Genomic DNA, 21,491 nt, shown 5'->3' on the forward strand with positions numbered 1-21,491 from the left:
TTACAGCATTTCTTTTCACACAAAATTAACCCTACTTATAGTATAGCATTTCTGCAGCTATTTTACTGGGTGTCATAATAGTCCGAGTTTTAGCTGAGGCACCTCGGCACAGCACTTCCATCTGTAACATGCCTAGAAAAAGAAACTTTAAGCTTGTTTCTTTAAGAAACTGGTGAGTGCAGTCTATGTTAGTATACATCTAGGATTAGATGTATACTTACATGAATTAAGCATCTATGACTGACTGCATTTCAGTGAGTTGAGCATGTCCCTGCCCTTTTGTCTTTGAGAATCCTTTCATAATGAACAGCCACATCACTGAGTTTTACTATTCTGACACAGTAGCTGGTGATTCCAGCTCATACAGTGGTGAAAGAATTCTTGGACTGTGGCCATCGCATTCTGTTACAGTGAAAAAAAAACTAGTACAAACCTACACATTTTTATTATTTTTATAGATCTTGTGAACACACGGACTTTGGATTTTTTTTTTTTTTTTTTGCCAGCTCTTTCATTCATTCTTTTCTGACTCATATCTTAGATGTTGAGAGCACTAAAGAAATGAAATAAAAGTCTGATAGTACATTATTACTAATACAGAAGTTATTGGTTAGCCATTAAAATTAGGGAATGAACAATAACAACTGCACATGTAATTCTTCTTTAGTAAAACAATACAATTTAGTATGATGAATGCCATCTGCAACTCATGTCCTATCTGCTAAAATGTCTGCCGGGAGAGAGACGCTAATTTACCTCTTAGTAGATAAAGCCAAGCATATTTTTCTAGTTGCTGAAAAATGTAGCTAAAATTTTTATTTATATTTTTGTGTGTTTAAATACATGTTGCACAACTTTAAAAAAAGCCTTTTTACATACTTGTGCTGCCCAATGAAAAATAACAGTGCAGCTTTTATGCACAAATCAATTAGACTTTGTCTAAATACAGTAGAATACAGAATCACTTGGGAGCATATTGTTATAATAAGTAACAAATTGTTAAGTGCATGTATTGATGACTTTTCTACTCATATTATTGAAAATGTCTTATTATCACTTATTGTCGATCCAGTATTTTGACAGGTAATATAGCTCCAGTATCACCTGTCAAAACATACTTAGGAGAAAATATCTGAAATTTGCTGCTGAAGCCCTGCACCATATATGGAAAACTACCTTAATCACAAACACGTAAAACTCTGGTGCACAGCCTGTATTTGTCTTAAAGATCTTAACGCATTTCATGTTCTCAGTTTTCTTTGCTCATTACTTTGTCGTGCATGTACTATTGCTTTGCCTTAGCTATATATGGTCAGCTAGATTAGATATGAAGGCCTACTTTGCCATCAACAAATAAAGATTCATTAAAAGTGTTAGCAATTTGTGCATTTTGAGTAGAAGAATTTAGGGTTTTTCCCAGACTTGCCTTTATGTTTCTCTGCATATAGCAAGACTCAGAAATCTCTGGTGGCCAGAAGTTAGTTTCAAAGATATTCTTCCTAGAGTTCCAAGGTATAATTACACTTTCCACTGCTTATTCAAATGTTTTTGAACCACATGAATCTGAAAAAAACTTCCCTGATTTAATTTAGTGTCACACTCAAACAAAACAAAACAAAATAAACCTCCCCAAATTATTTTACTCAATTTTCACCTCCAAGACACACATCTTCATGTACTTGATATTTACACTGTCACCCAATCTCCATTTTTCTAACACATGGGCTAGTCTATAAGTCTGTAAAAAAAAGAGTTGAAAGACTCAGATGGACTGTTCTGATTTGGGCAGATTCGGACCTGCTGCATGACACTTGGAACAACAGAAGCACCTATTCAGCATTGCAGCAATCTCAGAAAAACTCTGTATGGCTTTTCTTGTGACAGTGCCAGCTCTCCTGACTCTCTTGGGTATCAGTGACGAGTTGAGACAAGCTAAGTCCAGGGACTTTTAACTATTCTTAGATGTTCTTATGGAACTGATAAAGGACCCATGCAAATAGTCCTATCTATTTCAATATTGGGGAATAAAATCTGAGACAGGATACATGATTTTTTTAATGCGTTTGTTTCTACTTCCTCTGTCCCAGTGAAAAATCATGATTCAAGTTGTTAAATTCTGACAAACCAAGATGGTTATTCTATGCTTATATTTTTATATATTCTTGGCTTATAATATTGATGATATACACTTCCTGACAGTCAAATGAGTGTCTGGATCAGGCTAACATAATGCCATGATTGAATTTTCCTCATGTATTCACTTAGTCATTAGCAAATTTGAATGAAGCTGATAATATCATCATGAAACCTAAAGCCTTCCTTATCGATATGGAAGTTCAGAATCTGGCTTATATTTGAATAACTGCTAGGATCATTGTATTGTCATTTAGCTTTGACCTGATTGATGTTTTCTGACAGAAGATTATAATTCTAGACACTACTGTCTCAACATAGAAAATATTGCCAATGAGGCTAAAGAAGGAGGTAAGCATTTTCTATCAGTTCCAAAATAACACAGTAAGTATATTCAAAATAAAGAATTATATAACAAATAAGGAAAGGGCTGAATTCTCTTTCAAGTGTATGAATCACAACAATATTCTACCCTGAAATAGGAAGAAAGATGAAATGTTTCCTGTTTGAGGCAATATTATCTTCATCTGATCATTCATATCATTCACTACAGCACAGGAGTTCAATTTATTCAGAGAATCTAGAAAAAAAAGGAAAATCTGCACTGCTAAGGGCGGAGGGCAAGATAGAGGAGTGTGAAGAGAGGTATCACACATTAATGCTTTACAGCTTTTCTTAGTGTAACACACAACTGCTTTTTTAATCTTTAATTTGCATCCTTCAATATCGTTCTTTTATTTCATTTAGATTAAACTCACGTGTGTGACAAATATGTTACCAACACTGTTCCGTGCACTGCCAGTGTGTATAATCCTTTTTGATATGTATTATATGCATGGTGCCTGAATGATGGGACTGACTTTCTTTCTCTAGTTTAGGTGAAGTGAGATTCAGGTGATGACATTTCATATGAAACCAACAAAGTGTGAAAGGTTATAAGTGAAAGAGCTTCTCTTTTCCTGCAGCTTCCTTTTAGGCAAACAAATGAATAATGAATTCACTGTAACATCTTCATTTGATGTACTGAGCTGTAAAATATGTACATTCTCAAAGCTGAAGTTACTCAGACATCTAACACATGCTAATGAACCAACTTTGTTTCTGCAGTTGTAATTAAAATCCCCATCTTTATCTAGGCAGTCCAGGTTAAAAAAGGCTGATATCAAGCTGCAGGACTACATAATGAAAAAAGCAAGCTAAACAGAAATGATGACATGGAGATGGAAAGTAGATGAAGTCCCAGAGAGAAATGATCTTGCCTTGCAGCAGGAATAATGATCAGGCTGCCAAGACACAAAAGCAATCAAACAAGAATCAAAGGAAAAAGAGAAACAAAATTAGTGAAGATCTTTGTCTCTAACGGTATGTAAGAGTGTTTGTATTTTATGTCTGAAATTTCACTTGGTCTCTTGCTATAAGGATATGCTATGCAAAAATGACAGCATGAGAAAAAAATAACAATGAAATGTTGTCATCATATTTTCTTGCATAGCGATTCTCACTGCTGCCTCACCATCAATGTCATTAATTACGTTACATGTAGCTACTATATTAGGAGAAGTGGTAAAGGGTATGCCATATTCACAGATCTGCAGACTGTAAGATTGGAGCTGAATTATATGATGGCTAGCTGGTCTCTAATACTCTGCTTTGAGTGCATCAAACTCACTTGACCTATGAACACAGAATGAGCTAAATTATGCACCAAAAAATACACAAAAATAGGCATTGAATGCACAAACAGACCAGGGCCTAGACTGTCTGGTCTCTCATCACATTCAGGGAATGTATCACTGATGAATGCTAATCACTTCTGGAAGTGATTACTATTCTGATCAGTGGTGTTTAGGGTGCAGTCAGCAAAGGCTCGAGTTAGCTTAAAACTCTGCTAAGCAGTTATTGGAAAAAATGAGTAGAATTTCATTTAGTTACATCAAAACATCTTTCTAGACAGTGTCTGTCTGTGGCCTGCAGTATTAAGATAAACTGTCAAGTATTTAAGCACACCTTCTGCAACGGACTGCTTATTAGGATCAGATTTTTTCTTAGCACTGATGCTATTCAGCAGCCACTTTACTATATAAGAAGTAATCAGCAAAGAAATGGGCAAAATTCCATTTGCTTAATTCCAAACAACTGACAGTGCCTAAACTAAACAAGGCCTGAAGACTCAAGATAAAAGGAGAATTTCTGGTAAAATTACCCTCTGCTATGTACTAATTGCCATCAGGTACATACACACAGTGGTGTTAATGTATGTTGAATTCACATGTGGAAAGTGATTCTATAATTAGTATGCTACATATTGCTTGAATTGCAAAAAAATCCTACTCTTTTTTTTAAGAAGTGATGAAATGGTAAAAGAATAAATATGTATGTCCTTCAATAAGCCTCCAGAAAGGAACGACTGTTGCCAAGATGTTCAACAAGTTATGTAATCATTGCAATAATATATGTATCCAAGCACGTGAAAAAAACATCAGTGCCAACACAGTACAGCACTAGGGTTTATGGTGCATTTCCCCCTGTTCCAAGCTTACACATGCAAAAACGTTTTCTTTTTGAAATGGAGTTTATCCATGAGCTGAAATATGAACTACTCTCCGGTTACTTCCATAAGATACTTTTTACTGATTTAAAAGTTTTTCTGGATAGAAAAACTCTCTTCCTCCCTAGTCTCTTTCTGAACTGTTCTTGATCCTCTGTACTTACGGCATTTTTTACTACATGTTGCACATCACCTTAGGTACCTTAGCTTTTTGTATTGCTAAGGGCCTTTGACCTGCAATCCTGCAGCCAGCCTCCCATTTGCAGCTCCCTACCCCTCACACAAGCTCCCAGGACAGCATAGTCCAGAATTCCTGTGGCATAATTTTTCTCGTGACAGTCTTGTTTCTTATTAATCTCTGGACTTGCAGTCACTGATTCTGTTGTTATGGCAGGTTCCCGAGGGAAGTGATTGGATGCTAGAGATTATAATCACCCCTTCCTTCTCCCCTTCCCTGATTTCTACATTAGTTTGTACCTTCTGGTTTATACTACAGGACTCATGAATGAGCTTGCAGAAAGCTCAGCCATGTACCATGTTCCCCAGTCAACACATACTCTCAGCAACGATAGCAGCATCATAAGCAGGAACAATCCATGAGGAGTTTGAGTACATCCTGACATGAAATACAGTTGCTGTGGGAAAAGTATGATGGGGAAAGCACTCGATCTACTGGAGAGGGTGCTGAGGACTGGACGATCATTTCTCTTTCTGATTGGCCACTGAGAAGGGTTTTTCCCTTTTCTCTTTCTTACCACCTTTCTCTTTTTTTTTCTTCTTTGTCTTCCCCCTTCCCCCAAATAACATCCATCATTACAATGCATGAATGCCATTAAATACTGACCTGCTAGCAAATCCTCAAGCAAAACACAGTGAACTGTTACTAACTTTTCTACTAGTTTTCTTATTATATAACAAAAAAGTATGATTACTTTTGATTTCCCTTCACATATAGCATATCTTTTATTATAGCACTTCTATTATTAGAATAGTATCATTATGTTTTAGTCCTTTACTTCTTAATTTTATATTGTCCTGCAAAATTGAATTTGAAATCCCAGATTATTTTGAATTCTATTACAGCATATACTGTTGTTGAGTTTTCCTAGCATCCAGCATGTGCTAAAAAGAAATTCTTATGTTTCTCAAGCAAATGCAAATCCTCATTGATCTTAAGTACTGTTTAATCTATAGCATATAAAACTTAGAAAATGGAATGATTTTGACATACATTAACTTCCTCATAACAAGATCATACAATTGTATTCTTGACACTAAAGAGGAAGTAACATTTTCAATCACCTCCTAATATTTGAAGTCTGATTGAAATGGCAGAGAAAAAAAAAAAATCACTGTGGATCAAAAGATTTCAAGTTTTTCAGAGTATAAAAAGACCTACAAAATAAACTGTGTGATTTGGTAATTTCATTTCCTATACAAATGATTTTCATAGTATGGACACTTTTAACTGGTGGGAACCTAAAAATTATCAGTTCTTGTGCATGTACAGGAGGCAAACATATGTGAAAGAAACAAAAATCTGATGTGATTACTCAGGCACATTACTAAGATTGTATATGCTTCCTTACCCTGGACCTCTCCTCTAGTTTTGTCATCATGACGACAGTTGCACCCCGTTGCTCCCACATCATTCTCCAGAAGTCACCAAAGGTCTCTGGCAATGCCCCTTGTGTTGCTATATAAGCATTCTGCTTTCTGTATCCATCTATGTAGTTGGCATTGATATAGTCACTGCCTGGTATGCCTGCAAAGAGAGAAGAATGAAAACACAGGGTAGCATTTTTCTACTGTTCTATTGTACAAGGGCAAAAAAAATCCTGTGACACAGCTGGATCAGTGAATCTTAGCTTGCTGCATGCCACGTAGTACATGGGTACTTGCAAGTGAGTGTATGCCATTTGTGGAGCCAAAGAGTATGACGGCCTCTCTGGGAATAACCATTCTTGTGAAATAAAGGACTCAGTCTGATAAGGAAGTACAAAAGAAGCCCGAAAATCTGTAGAAGATGGAGAGACCTGATGGTGGAAACAGAAGTAATTAAAAGCTGGTCTAACAGTGCCTCCAGTGACCCACCAGTATGGCAGCCTCTGCCTGGGCCAGACAGGGAAGCCTCTCCATCAAATGTCCTGAGTAGGTTCCATTTAACACTCTTCACTGAGCTCACTGAATTTCTTTTAAATATAGAAAAAGGGTTAATTTTGTCAGACATATATTCATTTTTCCCATTAAATGGGAAGCTAACTCTGAGCTTTATTTTAACAAAACCCATTAGGTAAGTCACGTTTAAGAAACTGCATGAAATAAAGATATCTGCAAGACTGAATAAAAATTACATATATGAAAAGAAGGTGGAATCCAAGAGCTGTGGGCACATTGGACCCACATTGTCAACTGCTGAGGCTCAGGTATTTTGGATGAGGCTTACAGAGGGACACTGGGTGTGTCTACCGGACTCATGTCCTTGCTTTGAGCCACATGGAAGTGAGAAAGCTTATAACTGGAATTTATTTAACTGAGGGTATGTAGTGCCACGTCTGTACTGAGAGCTGGACCATAACATGCTACCTGCCGAAGCTGAAGAGGAGTATGGGCTGCAGTGAAGATCATGTTACTAGTCTGGACTAATAAGGCAGCCACGCTCACAAAAGAAGGGTAAATACGGACATACAGGTCTGAGTCCTGTCCCTCCTGGATTCAGCAGTGCAGTATCCAGCTTTTAACTCAGACTGTGTGCATGTTGGAAGACAAAGCATGACAGGCACCAGTTTTGATGTCACTGCTACTTTTTAAGATACTCATATGAGATCTCAGTGCTGGTGGCATTGTTTCTCACAGTAGCGCAGTGTTGAACATGGAAGTGTTCCCTACAAGAGTTAGCTGAAATTCAGAACTGTGCATCATAATAAAGTGTTACAGAAGGTTTGTTAAAGTAATTAACAGAAGTTACTTATTTGAGCAGAAATGAATGATTTATGTTTACACAGCCAATCTGCCATGCTGAAGTCTACAACTGCAGGATATGGTACAGGTTCCACAAACTCTTTCAAAAGAGAGTCAAGGTTATACAAACTCCCTGCCTTATTCTAAGGCTGTGACTATTTTCGCTCCACAAAACAACAGAGTTGAATTTCTTTGGCTGTGAAACATAATAAATTACCAAATATGTTTAAAGAAATGTTTCTCAAGAATTCTGTCAGAAACTGAACCTCCAATCTGTTCCAATGTATTATCTTCTGCTGGTGACACCAAACCAGGAATTATCAGGGCTGCACACTCCCATCTTTCATGACAACCAGTGGCATATATCTGAAAATGTCTTCCAAAATAATCTGAATTTGAATAGAAAGCAGAGGTACCTCTTTAACACTTCTGTTTGTTTTTAGCTGCAATATGAAGAGTTTCTCTATTCATTCTGTTTAAGCTTGTTTTTTCATTCCACTACTTTCTTAGTGATGAACAAACCCACTGATTAACTGTGACACAAATTAAGACCCAATAAAATCTTGAAATGATTCAAATTATGGGTTACTGCAGCTGTAGTCTGGTATAAAATTTTGCCTTCAGGCTTAATAGATTTTATTGTTTTATATGTTCAAATTATATTTAAACACAAATTTTAATTTGATTTTACTTTCTGTACAATTAAAGGAAAAATCTGACAAAATATTTCAGGGAAGGAAAGAGTTTGCAACTTCAAGGGCACAAGAGAGGAAGCAAACGGCACTCCGCAGGCAAGATGCATAGATGGACACAGGAGGACTGGTTGACGGATTAGAACTGCTTTATAGTCTCTTCTGGGAGAAAAATAAAGTAAAAAACTTGTAAAACCTGCATAGTCTATAGCTGAAAAAGCATGATTTCTCTCCATGAAAGTCAGAAATTGGAGTTAAAAAGCCTCACTCTTTTAGACTTGAAACTTTTTTACATGACACTTCTTATTGTGGATGTAGAATTAATGACTTAGGAAATACAACTTCCAGGCACAACACCATATTTTCTTCCTTTATAAAGATAATAAAATATTTTTGTACAAAATAGATGAGAAAGAAAAATGAAGTCAACAGGAGAAATCTACACCAACTGGGCATTATTACCAAAGGAACTGAGAAAGCTGGTAAGAAATGTTTTCTGCATAAATTAGAATTATATTATGATGCCTGGTATCATACTTTGAAGTATATGTTATAAATAAATGCCTGAGGAAAAAAAATGAAAAAGAAAAACAACACTTTGTAAAGTGGTTAAATGATCTTCAGGGAAAGCTGTGTGAAAATTTAACATCAGAACTACTGCAAACTGTGCACTAAAGAATGATCTTTACAAATTTAACCAGACAATCCTAGTACCTGAAGTAAAAAAAATCCAGAATGTCTAAAATTGTAAATACTCTTTCTACTTACTAATTTGTACTACATTTATTGATAAATCATATTAAAGTAAATAACTTCTAAACTAAATAAATTCTAATTCTTTAAATTAGAATGAAGAAAAATTGCAGATTATACCTTCTTTGGTCAAAGATGCAAGTAAGAAAGAATTCAGATTAACAATTACTGATATTCGCAAAGAAGATTTCTTCCCAGCTGGGTTATCACTCTTGCCTTTTATCAAAAGGACACACAAAAAAAATCTCTATGTTCTTTAACCAGAAAAATCCTTTTAAAAGCCATCTCAGCCTCATGACGCATGAACAGGATGTGGCTGGGTCATGGACAGGAAAGTCCATTTACCACAGGACCTGAGCAATTGTTAGTGACTTAACTAATGCAGTTTGGGGAAAAACCAGGTGCTGCTCCAATACTCCGCTGCAAGAAGACTTTCATGAAGGGTTTATCTCTAGCACAATACAGTACCCTATAGGGTTATATCTCTGCTTAGATTAAAAGAACAACAGGATTCACAATGCTCAGCTCCACTGTTTCTCTCACCCACAGTATCCATTAGGTGTTTTCTTTGTTCTCTATCCATTCTCATAGCCCCTTCAAATACCATACCTGTGTCTCACAGATTCTCTTTTTATCGCTGTTTTCATGCATGACCTCAGTTTTCCATACTGTTCCAAAGCCCTTTTGTATTCTGTAATACCATTTTCCCACTATCACTTTTTGTCTCACACTTTGCCACACCAGTTTTTGCTTCATCAGCTATGTCCCCACAAAGCATAAACGTAAACCCTCTGGGAAGATGGCTTGTCATAAGAGGCCTAATAAAGTGTGTGCAGTTTAAAATTAACATATACAAAACCTGAACATCTGTAAATATCTACATTGATCAAGCAGAAACAGTTATCAAAGGCAAATAAATCTAAATATTATAATGATACATTCTACAATGACTTTTCTGACCATAATCTCATTCTGAGTTGAGAAAGCTGACCAATTCTCTGTCAAAGTCTAATAGTGCAAGAACAATCAAATGACAACTAGTTTGACTGCAGTACAATGAAATCCTGCAAACCTTTGTTAGCTGCCATAGCTTGAAGGCAACATACCCACAAGCACAGCAGCAATTGTCATCATTATTTAAATTTGGGTTTAATAGTTAAGATAGGTCAGTTGTTCTGTAAAAAGATGGGTCGAAATGGGGGAAAAGCAACCAAATTATGCCTTCAATAATATTGACATGAATGTTAAATAACTCCATTGGCATTGGTAGGGTTTACTGAAGATTTATAAAGGATGGCATAACTTAGGTGTAAATTTAGAGTAATCCCGCAGTGTAACCTGACTTTTACAAGTTTCATGAAGGCAGAGACTTCTGCAGAAAAAGTCAGCTAAAGACTAAACTTCCAGATCATAATTCTACCACGACTATTTTCTAGTAGCCTTTTAAACTATGGTGATGAATGACCAGAGTCTGCAAACTCCTTACTGTGCCAGACAGGAATTGAGCACAATGGGGGGAAGAATCAGATGAGTAGTTGAGCATAAAAGACATTCCATTTTCAAATATCTCAAGAGAATAAAGCAGTCAAGATTTTACAGAGTAAGAATGAATGAACAATGAAACAAAATTAGCCAATGCCACAAAGTGCAGAAGAGTAAAAAACCCGAACTCTATAGCTCCCTATTTATGCTGAAACTGTATTCATGAACTGCAATGACAGTACAGCTTGCTGCAACCTCAACTCAGATCCATAAAGCTAACAACATAGACTTCAGCATTATTCACTTGATTTCCTGAAGACACTTATAATCTTAAATAGCTTTAATTAGCCTTCACATTTTATTCACAAACTGAAATCAAATAATGAAATTATTTCAAGACTTTACAAAGGCTAAGTACTGAACAGTTTTTCTATTAAAAAAAAAAATCAAATCATAAACCTTTGTTTCTGTGCCTTTTCCCTATGAGATGTGCTGTTAGTCATAAAAAAGAGTGTGAAGTAATAGGACTGAATTCTGTCATGCTTGTAAACAAGTTGGAAAAATGAAATTATGAACTCAAAATACTGATGAAGCTGTACTATTGGTTTAAATCAATGGTGTTTTGAACTATGTCAGAACAAAAATGAACTAAGGCAGCTACTAGGTGCCAGTAACAACCGTTTATGTGGAAGTTTTTGTAACATAAAACCTATATAGTTAAGAGACTATCAAACTCAAATGGTGTAAGCTCCTATCTGTACTATAATAACTCACTGAAAAATGAAGCAGCACAAGACCAGTGAAGATACTGCAGTAATAAACACTGGTAAAATGAAAGCTTTTAATGAAAGTGAAATGTTGAATTACAGAGAATTATTGAAAGAAGGCAATGTCAAAAAGGGGTGGGCAGAAGATGCAGAATTAAGCAGGACAAAGAAAGGAATTGTGCAGAGGACAGAAGACAAATATGTATGGATAGAAACTAAGAACTAGCAGCTGTAGAAGATGTGCAGGCAAGATGAGTAACTTGGAAGGTGAGTAGCAGAAAAACAGGCTGGGAAACAGGAGACGTTCTGTTAAGAAAAAGAAAGCAAGCTTGGATTTATTTTGTTTTGTTTTTCTTCAAAAGTTGGATAGTAATAAGCAAGGGTACAGAATAGAAAGTTCCGTGCGGTTCCTTAGAGACAGATAACAGCACTGTGCCAGCACACTGGCCACAATACATTGAGATAGCAGTATGTTGCATGATAGTGTAAAGCAGATATTGAAATCCAGCATGAAGTCATCATACTGTGATTACAGCTGTTGGAAATTTGATTTAGTGAGTCTCCAACTCTCATCAAAGTTATCTGTCAATGGAGTCTTTTTTTTGGATAGAAATATTCATTTATACCTCTAAACGATGCCAACGTTGCTCAAAACGATCCCCCAAAAGAGGGCCAATGAGTGCCTCTACTAATATGAAACAAAATTATTTCTGGTTTGATAATTCCTTCAAAACACAGTTTCAATGAGTGTGCACAGGAAATTGTGAGGTGCCAAACCCTTTCAAGAATAAAGTCACTGGATGTTTTGCTGAAGCTTTCCCCAATGGACAACGTGGGTATATATACAGAAAAAAGCCAGAATTGTTCTGATCTGATTTCAAGAGTATCAAGAATGACAGTTACAACTGTAACAGCTTAAGTAGAACCATAGGCCAAAATTATACTCCTACAACTTGCCTTGGCATGGCTGTTAAGATAGCTACTATGAAGTGTACTCTATGAAATCTACTTCTAGAAATTTCTACACAATGAAGTCTACTTCATTGATCCTTCTGTACCCTGACTTCATCACTGAAATACTTTTATTGTTTCTAAGGCTGCTTGTGGGGGGAAGAGGAATACAATTACTCTTATATATTGTCAGCAGACTACAACACAAATGCAATGTGAGAGAGTGCAAATAATTTGTATTGTCCATTACTGTTCAGTAGATGTTCAAGAATTTATACTGACCAGAATATTTTCTAAATATAAAGATGATAGACTACATACTCAATGATAAATTACTGATAACTGGCTATCAAATAGGAAAGTTAGCAGTTTCCTGCCATTTACTTCCTTGATGATATATATTACAGTCAGAGACTTCTAGTTTTAGCAGCATTTTAAGGCCACTAAATTTCCCATCAAACAGAAGTTACACTGCTGAAATATGATAGATATTATTTTTTTTTTTTTAATCACTAGCGTTATGCAAATCCATGTCACATATGGCAGACTTTTAGTCGTGGATATCTCCTAAAAGAACTGGCAAGACTTTTTAAAATGCAGAATATCTAATCACTTTTTTTCCCCAATATTTTATTTACTCAGAGGTCTAACAGACCTAGGTTTTTTAACTTGATCTATTTCTCTTTTAATCAGTAAATTTTGTCCTCAAATCCATTTAGATGCATACAATAAACTTTACCATATTATAACATTCATTATACTGCAAAATTTCAAGTGTCCTTCTTGGAAGCCTTCAAGGACAACATGAGTGATGAGATTTCAAGAACATGGGAACAAAATTCTGTGAAGTAGTACTTTCTTTCAGGTGGAAATTAACATTACCACAACTAATCTGAATTTTCCTTCCAAAGGAACTTATAATGTAATAAAATTTAAACAGTGGTGAGTTTAATAATGTAAAAACTAATTCTTGCAAAGTGAGCAATTATGCTCTGGAACTCCATGCTGTAAGCAATTACAGAGGCCAGGAAACTAGCTGGGATTCAAAACCAGGTTTGAACATGAGTAACAAGTTATAAAATATACTAAAATAAACACTCTGAAATCATTAGTAAGCCTCATGTTTCAGGGCTAATGCAATTTTTAACAATTTGATATTATCAGTGGGTGGAAAGAAGTAATTTCAAATTTCTACCACATGCTGCTTAAGACTTTCTAGGTATCAATTCATATTGGCTACAGTCAGAGATGGGCAACTGAACAAAACCAGCCTCACACCCGATTCTAGCATAGCAGTCACACCATTCCATGTTCGTGCAACATCATCAAGAGGAAAAGTGACCATCAGTGTAGGATTACAGTTTGGCAGATGCTTAGTCTCTAGTTCATATATATTTGTTCTTAATCAAGGACCAAGTGTATAGGTGTAGAATAGAGCTCTTAATCTTAGAAAGAGCATAGTTATTCAAACCTCACTGATAATATTAGTCTTCTTATGGCCACCAAAGAATTGCAGACAGTCCAACAAAATATTCTCCATTAAGCTGTAAGAAAATGTAATGTAGTCCAAATTTAGGTCCTGCTCAACTTGTATAGTAACATCGATAAAGGAAAATTTAAAAAACCCCCACTATTCAAAGTGCTGATTTCCTGGGTAGCATGAAAACAATTACAGGTGTCAATTAAAATGCTAGGCAGACAGCATATTTTCACTGCAGGAATATTTACTTAAAACTTGAAAGAGAAGCACTTATTACCAAATGCTAAGACCAACGTGTTAAACTTACAAAGGTACACACATGAAATTTCAGAAACACAATAATGTAAAATCCCAGAGTGAAAAAAAATTGAAAGGATAATTAAATATTAATTTATTATTGTTTTCAAGACAATTTATCATAGAATAAAAGGGAATTTAATGTTTGATTTATATTGCTTTTTCGACATAAATTGAAGACTGAGAAAATATTTAAAATTATGCAAAGTACCAAATGGGTCAAAATCCCATTTGTGGTTCTACATCTAACACTGATATTTCAAAAGGCTATACTATTTTTCTTTGTTTAGGGTCACTGACTATTACAGGTTTAGAAATTTTAGCCTCATCATGGTATTTTTTACTTAAAATAGGGAATTCAACATTACAATTTATTTGTATGTTATCCCTGCTCTTTAAAATACTCTGTGCTTTCCTACAATATAGATTTTTAAATATTTTTACTCTCTATTATTTTAAAAAGTAGTGTAAGGTACTATGTGATTTGATAATTTTAGTTACTTTGACTAATGTCTTCTGTTCTGCCTCTTAAATTTTCTTCCCCTTCTCTAAATATAGTAATTTTCTTTAAGGGGAACAAATTTCATTGGTCATTTACATGAACGGGAATCTGGCAGAATTCTTTTAACTTTATCTGGCAGAACTCGACAATTCAGAACAGCTGTCCAATCATTGTTCCTGGCCTTTCCTGACTGTTCTTAGTTCCCTTGTCTCAAGCAGTGATAGAGAAAGGGATATTTATCTTGAATTACTTCACATATAATGCTAATTAAAATACTATTTCTGCAGTTTTGAGACAGATAGTTCTATTGTTTAGTGGCAGCTTTCTATATAGCTATATTCTTCTACAAGGCAATGTTAAAAATTTTAAATTACAAAAAAAAAAAATTGTCAAAACTGCTATAGGAACCTCACAGGTGGAACAAAAAGAAGCAGATTATCATATGCAAATTCAAGGCAAAAATTTAAATTTTCTAATAAATTTTGGAAGCTTTTATCTGTGTTGTGAAAGCCCAAAGCATGCAAATGCAATAAATAAGGGAAGATCTAAACGTCAGTCAGTGAGATTGCCTTTTTATTCACCAAGCAGCTAATATTAAAATTGATTACACCTATAAATGTTGACCCTCCTGTATCCAGTGTCTTCAGGTCTGGAGTAGCCAAAGATAAGAAGCTGTTTCTAACTATAAATTTAAACACCTTGCAATTTAACTTGTAGCATGTTAGGACTGAAATTATGACCTTGAATACAGTTCCCTATGTTGTATGTATCATATGTAAGCCCTGTCAGAGTTACTAAAGGCAAATTTTATTTTAATTTAAATTGTTTCACTTAAATATATAAGTCATTATATCCTGACCATCATTAATATCTGACTGTCAACAATATAGAACAAACAAAAAATCTATTTTCATCCCAGGAAGGAGGTTAATGGTAAGGAAGAACTGGTAAGAAAAGAAACCCTCTGAATGAAAACCAGTGCTTCCTATTGCTTTGAGACAGAATACCCAGGGCTGATCACCCTGAACATTTTGCTTAGGTTAAAACTAAAATGTTCACGGTTTTGGAAAGCTTTTGACAAAGAAAGATATAATGAAGATCTCTCATTATACCCCTCTCCCAATATTCTGGCAGTGAAATATGGAGGTTCCAACACTGTCTTCATGTGGGCATTCATTTAAACACTCTTGTTTAACACTCAAATTGTGAATGTAAAAAGCAAAAAAGTGAATCTTCTCAAAATTCTCCCTGAGAACATAAAGTTGAACTGATTTTTTTTTTTTTCCACGTTAAGGATTTGGCAGCTGAAACTCAATAATTGGATATGTTGATAATGTCATTGATTGACAAAAACCTCAATTCATGCATGGTTACTTCTATTTGCTTTCTAGAATTGGCATAAATAGCGATTAAAATTTCATATAGATAACATGTTGGCATTCACACAGGGACCTGATGCATTCAGTGCTATATGTGACTGTGTCAATTTTTGTGCACTTTCATAACGAATTACTGAGCATGAACATCAAACAAGGATTGTCATTATAGGAATTTACTGAAGGTACTTTAATTAACATTTCTTTATAGTACTGTGCAAAGATATCAGGAAGTAAAGTTACACTGGATTTTAGGATTTAATTAGTTTAAGTTTAAAGGTCTCCTTACCTTCTATTGCTGATAGTAGAACACGAGAATGGTCATATGCAATTACATTTGCATATCTATTCTTTGGTTTGTTTACTTCCAGGTTAGAGTGTTCCCATGTGAACTGCTGACCAGGATCAATAGACTTAAAAATTGAAAGAGAAGGAAAGAAAAAGAAACTTTTAGTTACGGACTATGTACTTGTTGCACTTATAATGATTACAAACCATGTGCTCCCATAGCTTACTCTGAAATATTTTGCTTTTGAAAGAAAACTATGACTTTGGGACACACTGTAACATGTTACATCTCATTATATAAAGCATTTCGTATTTATGCATATGACATTTCCATGAAATTTAAGCCCTTAAGCTTTTTAAATCCAAGGCTTTCTCTTCAGAAAGGCAAGGATGTGCTATCCATCTTTTTATCTTTTCACACAGTTTGGCAAGTGAGGGGTTCTAAGAGAATTAATTCTGAGAGCATAACAGAGAATTAAAAAAGTCAGAAACCTCAAAAACACTGGGATGAAGGGGAATAAATATTTTTGTATTTCTCTATTACTAAGTGCACATGTTCAATCAATTCAGTGTCCCGTTTATTAAATAAACTTCAAATGTTCCTGAAGAAGTTTTCTGGAAGAAAAATAATGTTTCTGTTCTTTCATTTTGATGCCAGGCCAACACATGATAGCACTTGCTCAAGCAACCAACTGCATATCATCCAGGGACAACACAAAGGGACTTGATAAGAAATAAGAGTGCAATTCTGGCATATCCAAAAAGGTCTCTTATTTATACACATAACTATATGGTCCTCGAATCACTGTTTATTTCCTGCTTCTTTCATATTCCAGGATGGAGTTATTGAAACTTGTCTCACAGTCCTTTATCCTTCACCAGTACAAAGACTCCAGGCTCTACTACTTACTTTTACCTCTATGATTGAGGTATACATAGAGCTGTGTAAATATAAAATACAAAACAGATGCCCACTATTTTCCCTTTCTATAACAGTATAGACCTTAAAATTGTTTCATTAACATGTATATGCAACTGTGGTTTGTGGCTCATGTCCTTTGCTTAATACTGGTAACAATCAGCAGCTCCCTAAATTTTAAAAATCTAATGACACAGATAAGCCTAGATGAGGCATTTCACCAACAGTGTGTTCACTTTTCATGAGAAGACTAGCAACAATGAACAAGTCAGAAGCTCCATACTGCCACTACAGCATCAAGACATCACTTTTACATCACTTACACTGACACCCCAGAGTTACAACAGCTGAGAGCCCATTTAATGGCAATGACCTGTAGTCTATTAGAGTAGGTAATATCAGACAACAAACAAGTGCATAATTAATTAGTGTGATCTGTTAGGACTTATCTCTTAGATTAATAAATACTATTTGCCCAGTCAGAAAACTGCTTCGTACTTAGGCATTTTTACACATATTATACATTTTATTTATGCAACATTCAGATAATGACTTTGTTTCTTTCTGAGTTTATTCTAAATAAATTAATTTTGCCTGGCTGCCTGATGGAGAGGTCTTAGAATACCCCAACATTTCTGTTTAGGAAAACAAGTCCCAGCACCTGATCCTACCTACTAACACCCTAGATTTAATTAACATTTATAACATTTAACAGCTAATTTAACTGAATTTTGCTAACTTCATTACAGTCCTCTAGATCTGGGCCTGGCTGAGCTCCCCTGCATAACCTAGCTGAAATCCACCAAGCAGAAGAGTGTGATGGTTAAGGTTTTGGCTCACCCTTTGCATACTATTTTACTTTAAGTAACTGAGGCTGAATGGGTGGCAGCTCCTCTATCAGAAGAAAATGAAATGGGACTTTTTAGAGGAATGATGAAGAAATGAACTCCCTGGGAGCATGATGAAAGCCATGAAAATTTTACTTGTGATTTCAATATGATTCACTTGAGTTTATTGCTATGTATGTTACTAACAGTTCAAAACGTGCTCTTAAATGGTTTGCAGCTCTGAAAAAAATCTGTTTTCTTTTAATTTTCACACAATTTTTGTCCCCCCAAAACATTTCTTTAGAAAAATATTTGGGTTCATAATCTTAGCAATTTGTGGGACTATGCTTAACATATCTTAATAAGTTAATAGTACTAATATCTTACTATTATTAACTAGTACCTTAATAGAATAGATATTAAGAGATATACAGAACTGTTGATAGATTATTTTTTGACCTTATTGTATTTTCCTTTCATATATAGGGACAACAAACTATCATGCAATTGGTATTCTGACACTCATAAGAGTAGACATCACTTCTGTGCTGTGCTTAAGTATAAACAAGCAAATTGATCCTTCTAATATTAGGGCTTGTTCCTTTTCCAACAAAAACTTTATTTTTTTCTGACTACACAGGGAAATTCCTATTTATCAATAAAGAAAGTGGTAACATTTTACAAAGTAAAATTTATTCTGGTTTCTTATAATTTAGTTTCATCACAGTAATATTTTCCCATCCTCTGAGATGGATGGCTGACAGAATTTTGAAGCAGGTAAGCACTGCTTCATTTAAAAATACAAATATTTTTATCTTTACTGCTAACTGATATTATTTCACATAAGGTAACAAGAAACAGTTTGGACCACATTTCCATCAGCACTGGGAAGAGGAGAGTCATATACATATATAGTATATTTAAGATGTAATCAGCTGTCCAGCAATTAATCTACATGATATGACTTGAAAAGCAACCAAATTTACATTATGATTTCTCTCAGCAAGAATCTCCCATCTTTTCATTCTTGAGTGAATAGCGGTAGAGATAACATGTGCAGGATGTTTGTAGGTCAAATTTTCAGTATTTTAGAAAGTAGTGTGGGTTTATCTTACAATTCTGGTAATAATTTAAAACATAAACATAGTAATTTCAAGATGAACAGAAGATTCCTTCAATATATTAGTGCATTATACTCTAAATAAATTTTTAAATAAAATCAATTATTTGTCCAGGAATGAAGCACATCTACCCTACTTGTGACTACCTAGTCAGAAGTTTTTGAGAGGCATATAGGCAAACATGTTAGCTAAAGAGGAGTCCACTAGTACACTGTCCCAGAATGAGGCAGTACTGCTCTGCACTGTTTTAGCTATGTAACTAAAGGAGGCACTCTGCCCAGTATTCTAGATTTTTACCTACAGTGTCCAAATATTCTGGAAATTACTTAACAATGTAAATTGTCACATGTATTTCTCCTCACAGTTGACAAGAAAACTAGAAAATAACAGAATAAATTGATTGACTAACATGCTGCTGGTTTTGAGCCTGGACTGCAGGACTTGGGCTCTACCCTATCAAAAATCAAAAGTATGCACTGAAATTTAAAAAAACCCCACCACATATGTAAATTATGTACTCATAATTACAACCACTTGCAAACATAAAATTGAAGGTGCATTTCTGCATATACAGTTGCATTATGAAAACTATAGTCTAAGTAGATTCTTACCCATTACAAGAAAAAGCATCAGCTCTATATTGTACCTATTGCTAATGTGAACTTATAGATTAACAGAACCACAGAATCACAGGATTATCTGGGTTGGAAAAGACCTTGAAGATCATCCAGTTAGATTAAGAATACTTTACATTTAAAGCTTAGCTTCAACTGGTCAGTATTATTCTTCCCCTTCTCACTCCTTACTGCTTAAGTGATTTGAAGTTGCTTTACAATACCAAGAAAAAAATCAAACAGCAGCTTTCTCTGTCAGCTATTAGTAGAAGTAGATGAGGGTATGTTCATCACAGCAGCATACTATATTCCCCACTCACTTCTTTGTATGATGTATGGCCAGATGGTGTAATTCTGTGATTAATATTTAGGCCTGCATGCAGACATAATTAACATAAATTATGACAAAACCAGGGAAATGGACTGAACTTTAATCTTTTCTATTTTTCTCACCAATCTGAACCACTTTGTAGCCTTACTATCCTCCCACAAAGCACTGTTTTGGCAAAAGAAAGTTAATCTATATTTCCTGAGACTTAATAGCCACACTGGAACAAAGAGTAGAGTGGTATTGGCAGACACATTTCAGAAGTGTGAAAGACCAATAACTCATGAATAACAAGTCTGTACTAACAGTTTTAATGAGTGCTTTAATGGTTTAATGGATGGCATTTTAATAGGATTTCTAGTGCATTCATTCTGAAAGCCTGCCTTCAATAAAACTGTCATTAATAAAGAACTGGATTTCTTCATAGCATAACTGTACAGTATGGGTGCTTTGCAAAAGAAACAAAGATATCTGTAATAGTTTTATTACCATCCCATGCATTGACTAATCTTGCAGCTATTGTGTTCTAAAGGGTTCGTTGTTAAAAAAAAGTCTATTCTCTTAGTAGGAAAAAACTTGAGCAATATTTACTAATACAACTCACCAGCCATAAAACAGTTCTTTGACTACTAATCATGGTAACCAAAATGTGTTGCCAGAAGAATTTCAGACATCTCTCCTCTAGTTCCTCCTGCTTGTTGTGAAATTTTCCTTTACACTACTTATAAGTCAAATGTTCTCTGTTGTGACCATGCATCTTCCAAAAGTATATCCTGGTACAGCACTGGGGAAGGAATGAGTATGACAAAATTCCACCCTTTGTGGTGTAAGATGACATATGACTGCCTACCCTGGAATAGTGCTCCATTAATGGTCACTATGCCAGCAAATTAAGAGCCAGCAGGTTTGAGTCTTTTTGTGCCATGAGGATTGTGAGTTACTGTGTAGGTTTCACAAGGACAGAAGGAAAAGGAAGCATGTCCTGTAAAGAATTTTCCAGTACTGTAGATGCTGTTTGAGGCTCAAATTAAATCATCAAAAAGTAACGGGTCACAGAGAAACCTCAGACCACGTAGAGAAAGAAGAATGAAAAAGACAAATTTGAGAGGATGCCAATGTAAACAGACTCTGCACAACTGGAGAAAGTAGTCAGCTACCCATAAAAATGAACAATTTGACCCCTTTTACCAATGTCAGTGATTGCAATAAGGATTTCATAGCATAGCTGATGAATCTATAATAGGATGCTATTTGGGAAACTTGCTAATAGAATGAGATTTACATACAGCATTACCAAAACACGAATGCTAGATGCATGAACATTAATACACAACAATGGCAACTTGCCAACTGAAATTATGTTTCCTTACTAAACCAGAATTTTTCACATCACACTGAAAAGGCTGCCACTTCCAAGAGATATGGGGGACAAACCCACATTTTTTAAATGAC

The 21,491-nt window shown here is 35.1% G+C and overlaps 1 protein-coding gene across 39 annotated transcripts in view; it reads right to left on the reverse strand.

Moving 5' to 3' along the window:
* PTPRD (protein tyrosine phosphatase, receptor type D) overlaps positions 1-21,491 on the reverse strand; it is a 468,274-nt gene that overhangs the window by 46,434 nt on the left and 400,349 nt on the right. For all 39 annotated transcript variants that reach the window (XM_026866869.1, XM_026866870.1, XM_026866871.1 and 36 more), the window contains 2 exons: positions 16,232-16,355; positions 6,271-6,446 (listed from right to left, as the gene is read on the reverse strand). In XM_026866869.1, coding sequence (XP_026722670.1) covers positions 6,271-6,446; positions 16,232-16,355 — 300 coding nt within the window. The remainder of the gene's footprint in view (positions 1-6,270; positions 6,447-16,231; positions 16,356-21,491) is intronic.

The sequence above is a fragment of the Athene cunicularia genome (assembly GCF_003259725.1).
Source record: "Athene cunicularia isolate RWA chromosome Z unlocalized genomic scaffold, athCun1 chrZ_part4, whole genome shotgun sequence".
Taxonomy (NCBI): Eukaryota; Metazoa; Chordata; class Aves; order Strigiformes; family Strigidae; genus Athene; species Athene cunicularia.